At 36.5% G+C, this 12,866-nt stretch overlaps 1 protein-coding gene across 4 annotated transcripts in view; it reads right to left on the reverse strand.

The window, feature by feature from the left end:
- The window catches only part of CACNA2D3 (calcium voltage-gated channel auxiliary subunit alpha2delta 3), a 386,281-nt gene that overhangs the window by 28,035 nt on the left and 345,380 nt on the right, over positions 1-12,866 (reverse strand). For all 4 annotated transcript variants that reach the window (XR_015806076.1, XR_015806075.1, XM_088171533.1 and 1 more), the window contains 3 exons: positions 12,558-12,602; positions 9,212-9,274; positions 6,614-6,684 (listed from right to left, as the gene is read on the reverse strand). Coding sequence is in view for 2 of the 4 variants with exons in the window: in XM_088171533.1 (XP_088027659.1) it covers positions 6,614-6,684; positions 9,212-9,274; positions 12,558-12,602 (179 nt within the window). In the remaining 2 variants the exon portion in view is untranslated. The remainder of the gene's footprint in view (positions 1-6,613; positions 6,685-9,211; positions 9,275-12,557; positions 12,603-12,866) is intronic.

Here is a 12,866-nt window from a genome sequence, read left to right on the forward strand (position 1 = left end):
GAGGCAAGAGATAAATGCATAGGAACAGGCAGTTTAGAGGTGTAAATGTGCTCTCTGCAGAGTACCAAGAAATTCTATATGGATGAAAGAGTCCCATCCTTCTTAATTTAATATCTAGCCTTAGAAGCAGAATAAATTATTTTGTCTGTATTCACTGCAAATGCTTTTTCAATATATTTTTAAAGTTTGGTGACTGTTCCATGTCTGAAAGTGTAATCAATGTCTCAGCTTTCAGTTTCACACAGCAGAACTTCATGGTCAACCAGTGGCTTTCATTATTCTGCTAAGCAGTGTTAATCAAATAGTACAATAATACTATTATATATATATTAGTACATATATATGCACTATTTTACTATTCTATACTATAGAAAGAATAGCTATACTATTATAATGTCATGTGAAAGATCTATTATAATTTGAACTTAATTTGTGATATTGATTAAAGGCTTTCCCCCCTCAGTATTTGAACACGTATTATATCTCTTATGTAATTATTGCATTCTAATAGAGTCAATAGTTTCTATTAATGCTCAAAGATAAAAATGTATTAAAGACTGAAATATGTACTCCTACAAATAACCAGAAATATAATTAACACTGCACCTCAACATGCTAGGTTATATTTGTTGTAGATTGTTTTATTTTATTGGAGGGAGTATTCAGCAATTTAAGATTGCACTACTATTAAGAGTAAGAAAACTAATAAATAAATGTAGGTACAAGATTCTTCATTTAAAAGGGGGAAAAAAATTAGAGTGATGGCAGAAGGGAAAGTTTTAATAAGCAACCTCAAAATCATGTAGAACTCTACAGAAGTTGGAAAGGCTTGATATCATCTGTGGATGATATTGGTTTTAGTTAGATGAGTTTAGTTTGAGTAACCGTATTTGAGGAAACATATTTGAATCTTCCAGTGTGAAGGTTCTGGCTCAGGAAAAAATGAGAAATCAGCTAATGTATCCAGGTTTACAAAAAAAAAAAAAAAATGAAAAAGAAAAAAAGGAGCAAATGCTTAGAAAGGTACATAGTTTACTGAACAAAAGTCTGGAATGAGTTTTGGGTTTAAAACAATGCATTGCTATCTCAGTAACTTTCAAAGTGGGCTGTTCAACACCTAGCTCAAAGTTTCTAAACATGACTCAATTATAGCACAGGATGTGCAAAATCTATCAGTGAAAGCATTACTGCAAAACGTTCTTAAAAGACCTGGAAACAAGAATTTTGTAAACACTTCAAAGATCAGTGGATGAAGCTGATAACCACGTTGAAATCTGAACACTGCAACATATTGAACCAGTTCTTCATTCTATGTCACTATGAATGGTATTATATAGGTTCCAAGGTATTCACAATTTCAAATTCAGTTGTTTTGGTTTTATTCTTATAAATGTAATAGGAAAGCAAAAGCCAGCCCTATTCCTTATCAAAGGTACTAGAGCATTTGTAGTCAAAGCAGTTGTTTAGGACACGGGAGTGTTTCTGTGCTCAGGTATTATTTCCAGGATGTAGTTTTACTGCTAAAGTCTTCTGAGATTTTAGAAAATAGACTTCCTTCTCACTCAGAAAGGCTTAACCAGTGTTGCAGAAGAAAGGCTTCCAGATCACCCTTTCTGAAGTGATTGCATTTCAGCTTTAACTGTTTGCAGCTGACCTTATTGTGCCCAACTGATCACAGTCAGGGAACACAAATGCCTGAGCCCAGCTCTGTGCCCAAATCCATGCTCTGTACCCCAGCACCTCCCAGGGGAGCTCTGCTCTTGCTACAGAGGACATTCCTGAGACTTTCTGACACCACCACACTGTCAACTTCCACGCATGAAGTCCACAGAGCAATTGTGTTCAGCATCAGTTATTTAGCACAACCAAAAAGTGCATTGTCAGTTTATGTAACTTCAGGGGCCAAACACATCTTAGTGGAAACCCTTTTATTGTCAATTTCCTGATACAGTAAATTCCACTCTCCTACTTTGCAATGTACTTACAATTGAGTAAGAATCTGGTTCAAGAAAATTAAAATTCCAAGACCTACCAGCAGCACAGGATATATTGGCAGATGTACTCTCTATTTTCAGCCAGGTTTTCATCACACCCATGGATTTCTACTTGGTAGTATAAAATACCACCCCTGAAAATTGTAGCAACTGAAAGGTCTTCAGTGCATAAAATTTCAAACGTTTTGTCAGCAGTTCAAGATTTGGTGGGTTTCAAATAATGTGTATGAATAATAAGCTTTTTACCATAGAAGTAAACGTCAGGTTTATAGGAAAACAACAACAACAAAAAAACGCTCTGAAGAGTGGAACAAAGGAAGCCAATAATACAGAAGCCCTAATTATTGACACTTTGCTTTATCCAGTAGTCTGTGCAAAAATTAGTGGTGACTACAGCTCGCTTGTGGAGGAAAGATGTTCATAACTCAGACATAAGCTGTGCAGCCTGTCTTGCATTCTCACAAGGAGAGGAAAGAGGGACAGTATTGAATGGTGGAAGGAGCAAACCAGTTTCTAAGTCTTGTGGGGAGATAGCAGGACACTGTAGGAAACCCCAGACTGCTGCTCTGGCTCTCACAGCTGCACTGACAGATTATTAGTGTCCTGAAGCTGCCAGCATAACACCTTTCACCAAAATCAATGAAAAAAATAAAACTAAATTACAGCATTTTGATAAAACAAACTTGTCATCACAAATCTTTGCTTTTATTGCTCAGTTATTCCCAATTGGCAAGAATCTCGAGGATAAACATGTATAAAAGCTACAACTCAACCTGTATTTACAGATTATGGAATGAGAACTCATTTATGTAACACGTCTGTGTTTCTCCTTAAGTGTATAAACTAATCCTGTATATGAACACACTGCATTAAAGGTAATATTTACAGAGACATAAAGTTGAACAATGCCTAAAACTCAGATTAAAGACATTAATTTTAGATATCACATGGAAAAAACATGAGCAGAAAACATACCCCACAGCAATGTGGGAGTTTCAGTGTGCAGGTACCAGATGCACATTTAGTAAATGCCAAAATAAAAAGTAAGCCTTGTAGGTAATGACAATTTGTCCAATGCCAAGTCCAACAACTGCAATTTGGAATGTTCCTTCAGTTTACCTCTGATCTTCTCCAAAGTATACATGTACAATTTGCCCAATTAATAGGCAGATAAATCCATGACTGTAAAAATCCACATGAAAATAAACACAAATTTTAAATATAAGTGTCAATTTAGCACAAAAAAATGTTGAGAATATATTAATAAAATGCTTAAATACGAAATACTGGCCAAAATAGAAAAATATCCTTCATTTGGAGGCTGTGCTGCCTCAGTGAAAACTCTATTCTGTTGTTAAGCAACTAGTTACTGTTCTCATCATTTGGCTTTAAGAATTTACTAAACTACTTTCTAGGAGAAGAACAAAGTTCTGAATTTCTTTTATACTCATAACCGGGGGGCAAAACACTTGCAAGGTTTTACTTATAAAGCAAATCAAGACAGATAGATGAAAGTCTGCCTCTGTGCATATGGAGAACTCAGGGGAAGGATCTGCACTACAAGAAAAATTGAGAAACAAGAGAAGATCTTGGAGCAACAAGAACTTGACAGAGCGAGCCTTGGCTCCAGGGAAAGCTGCATTTCAGGGCTGTGCCACTTCAGTCACACATCCTGACAACCTGATCAAATACCAATATTTCCAAATACCAAAATTACAAAATTACTAAATACCAAATACCAATGCATAGACTCTTCTATGTAAGAGGATGCCTGGTGGAAAGAGAACTGTAAGAGGAAATGATGCTGCTTCCATATTTGTCAAATAGAATTGCTTAGTTTTCCTGCCACTGGAAAGGGTGAAAGTGTTTTGAAGTCAAGAGATGTTATATTTTCTCTTACACATTTATTATGTTTATTTCTTTAGGGATCTTATTGCTTTGATAGCCCTTAATTTTCCTGATGTTAGTGTTGGTTTTTTAGATTTTCATGGTTTGAGCTGTTGAATTTTTTTTCACTGTTTTTATATAAACAAAGTGCTGAGAAAACCATAAAGAAACTTTTCTAAGTTATGTGAAGCAGATACTTTTCCATAAGCACATCCTAATCTATTTAATAATACATTTAAATCATATTTAAATTATTTAACTGTGTGCAATACTTAAGGTATAAGATAAACACAATTTTGCTAAATGAAATCATAGAGCATGTCACGTTGCTGTGCAGGCACTGATATAATTTTTCTCCCTAATTATAAACTCCATAAACTAAGAAAATATACATACATACATATGCACACATTATTCAAAAGAAGCACTGAGTTTAAAGAAATTGAGGAGGGAAGGAGGTATTTAAGTTCACTTTAAAAAATAAACAGCGAACATAAAAATTGAATTTCATCCTGCTGCAGGTTGAAAAGAAATATAGTCAGCAGCAAACAACCCCCTTTTGTTTAGCACTTCCATCCCAACCCTACAAAGCACTTCTATATCACTCCAAATTTGCAGCAGTTGGGAGAACAGACAAAGAGTTATTTCATTCCTTTTGTGGATGCAGAGCCTGGAAGCTGGCAGGAATCAGGAGGTGGGAGCACACACTGGCACTGGCACTGAGGGCACACGGCTGCTGCAGGGGAGATCAGGCTCCAGAGAACCTCCTAAACTCCCCAAAAAGGGGGCACGACCAGCTCAAACAGGGCAGAGTTATCAAATTCACCTGCTGGACTGTACATCCACGCAAGAAGCAAACTGCAGGGAAGGATGGCTCTGGGTACTGTCAGGATGAAATGCAAAGGACAGAGCTCGCTCCCTGCTTTGCCTGCACGCTCACAGCAGCAATGACAATGTAATGTGTGCAGTGCCCACACTGTGCTCACAGGGAAATGGTACTGCTCACAGATCTTGCCACTGCACCAAGTACTCTTTTCTTATTTCATATAAATACATTTTAGAAAAGTAAAACACAGTCCCCACCCAGACAAATTAATAATCTTAAAAATATTGCAAATGCATCTGACTATTTTACATGAGAACCAGTGAAGATTTCTTCTTCATATTGTTGGAATAATTTATTTAAAGGCCTCATCTAACACAGCCCAAAGAGAGTTTGAGAGTTTGCTGCTATCTACTGTATGGGAAGTTGCTCATTTGCAGTTATTCCACTTTGATTCTGTCCTGTCTTTAACTGATTTGCAATGGTCAGTTTATCATGGTTGAATAATCGGCTCATTGTGTTTACATTTTCCTTAGTATGCTGCTCAGTTGCATTGACATTATGGCTTCATTATGTCTATTGAAGTCCAAGACCAGCAAAATCCTAATAGTTCATTCCAGAGATCCACCCACTGCATTTTAGATGGAACTCTCAAGCAATGCCTGTTTTCTCAATGGTGGTACCCACCATTGTCAATCACTCAATAGATGCTCCATTTGAAATGCTCTGTTGGGCAAGACAAAACAAAATGGGACAAGTTGAAGAATTACCCCTTAGTTTTGACTGTATTTGTCCTTGGCACTAAATAAAATGCTTCATCTCTTGTACAAACAAATCCTTTCATTGCCAAATCCAGTCTATAAACAGGTATTACTTCACTTCCTTCTACAGCATATGTTAAACATGCAGTGCTAAATGCAAAAAAGTTGCCACCTGCAGAAAACTAGGATTGGGGATGATTCCATGAGTGCTAGATCCTCACATTTCAGGTCAGTGATTTACTGGCAGTGGTACTCAGCTGCCATGCACAGAGACAGCACAGAAAGCTTCTGCCTTTAGGGGAGCTGATTTCCCAAGCAAGCCCACAAACCACCTGCCCAGAGAGCCTCTGCACACCCCCTCACAGGTGCTGTCACTAAACTCAGTGATGGATGGCATCAGTCTTTTTATTCATACTACAAATGCACAGGAAAAGAAAAAGGAAAAGTATAAAAGTAGTTTCCTTGTGCTGTAAGAGGACAAAGGGATACAGAACCGTTCTTAGACCATGTGAACTGTTTTTAGACCATGTGAAAGCCATGAAAACTCCAGTGGTGAGTTACAGGTTAAAGACAAATTTTATTCTTAATTCCTCAGAGTGCATAATTAATTTCAAAGGACAACACATAAAATACTGTTAGTTTTTAATGTTATCATGATGATGAGACCAGGTCAATAGTCACAACCACATTCAAAGGTAAGTTAGTGAATGGAGATGGATTACTGGGGCAGTGTACTTTCCCTTCAACAGCAGGGCATTTTTCACTGTCTAGCTTGAGCAATCTCCAACTTTTTACGGGTCAAAATGATAACGTGGTGTAAATGTTTCACTTAGAGCAGTTTAAAACTGCTCAGTAAGTGGATATGGCCCAATAATTTTTCCACCTGAGCCCAGTGGGAAGAGGAAAGGGACACAGTTTTAGCATTGTAGCCAAATAAACCAATTCTTTTAATAAGAAACTCACTGTAGGCTGATTCCAATACTCTCAATATTTGATGTGTATGGAATCAAATTACACTCAGGTTGTATAGAAAAGAGGTTTAGATGAGAATCCATCCACACCGCCAGTCTTGGCTTTCTTTTACATGACTTTGATTTTTTTTTTCTTTTGTTAAAACATTTTTAAAGAGATAAAATGTTAATTCTTACCTCTTAAAAGAGCCCATTGTTAGTAACTTGTTCATCACAGCCCCTTCAACCTCCCCAAAAAAGTAACCAGTCTGTGTGGGGAAAAGGCAAGGAATTACCAAAAGGATAGATAAACGCAAAACAACACTGGAATGAATTTAAACTGGCATATTCTAATACCTGAACAGGAGTGGCTTTGAGTTACACAGACAGGTTTTCAGGACTGCTGCTGCATAAAACCTGAAGAGGACTTCCAAGTCAGGGCAAGTTGTTGGGATTATATTATGAACCCTGAGCAGATGTGAGAGCTTAAACAATATATTGAGGTACATTATATAACATCTAATATCAAAAATAAAAGCCTTCCAAACCTAAAGCTTGTAAAGAAAACACAGTAATCTGATCACAAACTCTTGTGATTAAAATGTTACTCAAAAAAGATATAAACAGGTTGTGAGAGGATTTCATAAACAGTCATTAAAAAACATTGTTTATAATTCCTGTATGACCTGTTTAAGGAGCTGGAACAGTACATTTCATCAATCCTATAAATTTTAACTCCATTCAGAGTCATTTCATACTTAAAACCACTCAGCTTGATGAATTACTCATTTTGTCCCTATTCAGTACTTGTGGACTAATAAAAATAAATCTCTGTTGAGAAAACAAACATTGCTGTTATGAATTTGGTCCATAGGATGGAAGTGACTCCGTCATTTGCAGCCATTCATGTGACACTGGAAAATCTTGCAAGTACAGCACTTTTCTACCTTGGGAAGACTTGTTTTATTTTAGAGCCTCAGCTCCCAGGAGGATTGGATATTTCTCTTCATTGTTTAAAGGGAGAAATCCCACAATTTATGAGGGGGAAAGGGCACTACACTCTCAAATTGCATGGATTCCATAGGTTTTGTATCAACTAAACCCCAATTCCATTACAAGGAACTTAACTGACCTCAAGTATGCACCTGGGAGTTTGCAGGCAGAAAAGTTACAGCCCTAGCTAAAAAAAGGCATTCCTCCACCTAAAAGGCAAGTATTGCCTTTTTTATTTTTTTTCTTTCCTCAGGGGAATCTTGGAACATTTTCCAAAACATATGGGTATGTAAAGTCTCCTAGAAACACAAGGAACATGACTAAAAATACCAGCTTCAATAGCCCTGGCTGACTGATGAAGAAAGATTACCCTAACGATTGGAGAGGCAGGCAATGTCAAGAAACTCCAAACCATAAATGCCTCATATAACCTTAGACAGTAATAAACCTGATTTTTCAAGTTGTGCACCAGTCTTATGAAGACATTTCAGTGACAGTTCTCTCCACAAAAGCTCCCTTTGTAAATGCCAGTTCTCCTCCAAAGCAGTCACATCCAGGCCATCATTATTTTTTTTAATACCAGGATTTAGTTGTAATTCAGAAGAATTACTCTGCCCCAAAAACCTAATTCTTGGAGCAGTTCAGGTCGTGTTTGGAAAGCTGATAGAAAAACAGTGCTGAAGCAACCCCAAATAGGTCAGGAATTGATAAGGCATCATCCCTCTTTACCCCTTCTCTATCCAAAGCAGCCCGTATACACATTATACATATAAAACACATACACTAATGTCATCTTATCATAAATTTACATAAACATAGAGACTTCTCTGCTGTCCATCTCAGACTTGGATTCTTTTAACCAATAAAACAGCTCAGAACACATATCCAGTCTACTTCTGGTGCAACAGCCATCCAAACGATTCACTTTTATCAGGTGACTACCAAAAGAAACATCTCTTCCTAATAATTACTGGCCACAGCCAGCTATGAGCTGGCAAATCACTGACACAAGTCCCAGCTGTGCACCTGTAAATAGTGACAACAACAAAAGGACAAACATATTTCAAGTGTATCAAGACCATTCCATAATGAGTGTATTTCTTAGGTCATGCTCATCATAACAAATTTAATTCAGCTGAGGGCTAAGTAGGTGTGTGGCTATTCCTATTCACAATCCCAACACATTAAAACAATTCAACTTCAGACAATTCTGGCATGACTGGGGCACCATCCCAGCAGTTTTCAGACAAAAGTTAATGAGAATGGTGATGGTTCCTTCATAAGGTTTGCAGGGTTGAGCAAAACATTCTATGATTCTCTGATAATCATATTTCTTGTCCTCTCCATTGTGATGCTGAGTGCTTAGTTTTAATCCTTCGATGACTGTAATCCCCTTCAGAAAACAAACTCCTCAGCCAACAGCTCTGTAAAATCTCATTATCTTAAGTTTGAATGCAAAAGCTCTGTGTCCTTCCCCCCTCCCTTCCCAATCTTTCCATGGGACAAAAATGGCACGGGGATTTTTTTTTTTTTTGGAGTAAAAGCCTCTTACAGAAGACAGACACTTCTGCAGCAAGAAAGGTCTTTAAAGAGAACATTTATGAGTTTAAGAACAGACCCTGCTCCAATGGGAGACAGAAACTGAGCTCCTGTGAGAAAAAAGCTGACATGTTTGTAGAAAGAATTTTTTTTTTAATTGATGCTACTAATTCCCTACCATTTTCAGATGGTGGCCTATTTTATAAAAAGTGATTTTAGATTAATATGTCACATGAGAAGACTCAAGAAAAATCTTACACTTACCTGTTGATAGTCTTCAGACACTAAAATAAATCCATTGTTATCTATTAGGTAACAGTTGATTGTCTGAAAAATAATAAAATACTATTTTAGTTTTTATTTTAGGATACAGCAATAAACTAATTGTATACTTCTAAGTCGGTTCTAAATGGGTAAAACCTTCAGGTTGGTATAAGGTTTTACATAAATTCAAAATGAGTGCAGTCCTGGTTATGGGATATTACCCAATCTAATTTTTATGCTATGTTTCACATAAAACAAAAAAAAGACGTGTACAGAATGGGAGGATATAAGGTAATTACAAACAAACATTAAAACCAAAATTTTGTGTTTTTATAATCCCTTCTTAAAAGTTTTCCTTACAGCAAAGTTTGCAAAGGTAGAGAACTTTGGTGTTCCTGATGGCTTTTCCTGTATTTGGAGAAAAACATCAGCCCAATGTCATTACCCTAACGATGTATTAATGAAAACACAGTGTCAGCCTGCAGAACCAACAGGGGACCAGGTAATATTTTTTAATTTGTTCATTGGGGGATGGGACTAAAAACTTCTGTAAAAGAGGCCCCACAGGTCTCCTAAAGCTTTTCAAATTGTATTTTTAATTGGGAACTGGATTTAGAGGCAGGACTGTTAGCTTTTCGTAGGTCAGACGTCTGAACTGTATAAAATAAGGTAAAGGCAATTCAGTGCTTCCCTCCACACACACATGCACCATTTTAACCTCATAGAACTACTTGCTACAGCCAAAGTTTTAATTACTGCACTTCAGAATTTAAACATAAGGTTCAACTCAAACCCTGAAGCCTTGATATAACTCAGTTTCTCCTCAGTATTGCCACATACCTATCTCAATGTTAAATCTTTATTGTATTTCTATTGTTGGTCTAAATCAGCAACATTTTTATCCTTGCTTATTTAATTTTCTATGACATTTGTATAAAAGGAAAAAATAAGCAGAATGGCTTTCAATACAGGAATCCTCTTGGCTTTCCTTTTAATTCAAAACTTTTCCTGCTGCAAATGGGCTGTACAGAAATATGACAAAATATGCTTTCTGCTACACTGTGCACATCCTGCAAGATCTCTGTGCTGTTTTAGGGGGGAAAGCAGCCCCATGCAGTAGTAGCTCTGTAAGATGTGAAAATGCAGTCTGATATTTCCAGAGATGCTTAGATGTGCCTGATTCTCATTCTGGCCACATATTAGTACTGTTCTGTGGGGCCAAAGAGGAAAAATTTTCAGAAATGCTAGCTTGGAGGGTTTTTTTTTAAAAAAACAAAACAGCTGAAACCAGGCAAAAGTTCAGAATGAGCATCATTCCCTAATGCAAATGCAGGATATTCATTCTAATAGGAGAACCCAAGCTACAGGCACCCCCAGTGACAGAAAACCTGTCAGAAAGGAAGTTGAAACAACTCATTTTCAACCTTTGATCTGCTAGAAAGCCCAAAGTTGGCAAAAGCAATGTGAAAAGCTGATGATGCTGGCAAAGAACTGAGCAGAGCTGGTGCACTCAGAAGAGGCAGCTCCCTAACCTCAGCGGTGTGTGAAGGATGGAATTTCAGAATTTCAGGCTCTAACAGCACAACACTGCCCTCCCCAAAGCCAAGCAGAAACCTCCCACCGACTGCAGCAGGAGAGGAGCTCAGTCAACACTGAGACCTTCTGAGGATACACATTTGCAGTCCTCATGCATGGAAGATTAATCTAAAGATACTGCTTTAGAAACAGTATTTCTCCATAGTATAGAAAATAAATAAAAGAAGTCATGCTGGATTAGAAAAGTGTAGGCTTAATTTCATAGTTTATAGCTTATGTGCTGTTGGGAAAAGACTGGCTCGATTCAAGAATTAGTGGCCATGTCTCAAATCTCTCAGATTTAGTTATTCTCTAGCACAGTTCAGAACTTTAAAAGATACTAATTTTTGCACTGTTATTGGAAACAGACATAATGCAATAAATGGAATCTATATTTTTTTTGTGGAATGTGAAAATAAGAGAGTTTCTATTTTAATCCATTTTAGAAATATTAACTAGGAAAAAAAATATTCATTCAGGATTGTTCATTCACCACTTGCCAGCAAGATAAATAACTTTCAATATTATTAATGTGTTAAAGAAACAGCTTCTAATTTAACTTTAGCATGGACAAAGGGCAGAAGAATGCATTTACTGATTACTAGCAAACCTCAAGCAGATTTCTGATATAAGATTTATGCATGGGATAATAGCATTTGCATGGAGTACAGCTGTATGAAAGAGGTTTAATTCACAATGTTTCACAGGTATTGGAAGAGAACTATGCTCAGGTTTGCCCAAAGGTTCAAGTTCAGTGAATTTCAGATTTCAAGGGGAACGTTTCCATAGGTGGAGAGTCCCTGAGCTTGTAAAGCTGCAGGCATGAAGTCCAGAATAAACACAGCAAGAATGTTAACTGAGGTCTGAGAACACATCTGAACTACAGTAACTTTGATCCAGTCCAAGTCCTCTATGTATTTTTCACAGCTCCAGTAGACAATAACAGTAAATGAATGTAACATGAGTTAAGAAACCAAAAATGAAAAAGAAAGAACATAGAACATTAAAATAAAACGTGAGGCATCAGGAAAACAAGAATAAATGAGCAAATTCAAAGCTCTCAAGAAAAAAAAAAAATTAATGAATGGGTTGTCTCTATTTCAGGATCAAATGTATCACAAACTCATAAATTGATTCCTTTTATTTTTAATTACACTTACAATTAAAATGCCATTACTAATAGTCATTAATATTTGTTGACTATTGTGTCATTCAATTTGCATTCAAGTCTTCATATTTACTTTTAAATCCTTTAATTTATACTGTAAATGTTCAGCAGATATTCTCTTTCCATTGAGAGAGGCTGTGAAAGTCAGTAGACTCACCAGAGGAGCTGTGATATTTGTTTGAATCAACACTGTGTTTTGTCATTAAGAAAAAGTCTGGAATGTCTAAATGCTCACACTATTACTAAATTTCTATATATGTTGTATGGTTCCTGCTGGTGTCCAGCTGAAGACTTTAAACTGCTAGTGGTTTCTTTTTTATTAACAATAAAGTAATAAACAAATGCCTTAGCACTGCTTCAAATAATTTCCCAAACTGGATTCACAAAGCAGAAATTATTGCAAAACTTTGAGGTACTGCAGTCAAATTTGTAATTCAGTGGGTACCTGTAACAAGCATAACAGAAGTCTCACTGTCTAAATCGTGTAATATTTACAAGGTGATAAAGACCATAATGTACAATGAGATGCTCAAGTTAAATTCATCAACTGTATCTTGTACAGCAGTAGAGGCACACATGGAAAAGAATCAGTTAAATACTTACTTCATCATCACAACTTATAGCACATCTGCCATCGAGAGATGCACACTAAAGATGGTATAAAAAAAGCAATAAAATATTTTCAATTCTCATTTGAAGTTTACAAAATAAAACATTTTATAAATTCATATGAGCAATATTTTAAAAGAGTTGATATTGATTACATCTTTATCTAAATTAATTCTAAAAATGATGCATAAACTTTTGAATTGTTCACCAAATGTGTTCTGTTCCACCCTGCAGAGAAAGGGTTCATTCACACTGTAACAATTTCAGCTGCTTTAAACACCACAGTCTCCTCCATACTCGAAA

The sequence above is a fragment of the Sturnus vulgaris genome, chromosome 11 (genome assembly GCF_052056855.1).
Source record: "Sturnus vulgaris isolate bStuVul1 chromosome 11, bStuVul1.hap1, whole genome shotgun sequence".
In the NCBI taxonomy this organism is placed as follows: domain Eukaryota; kingdom Metazoa; phylum Chordata; class Aves; order Passeriformes; family Sturnidae; genus Sturnus; species Sturnus vulgaris.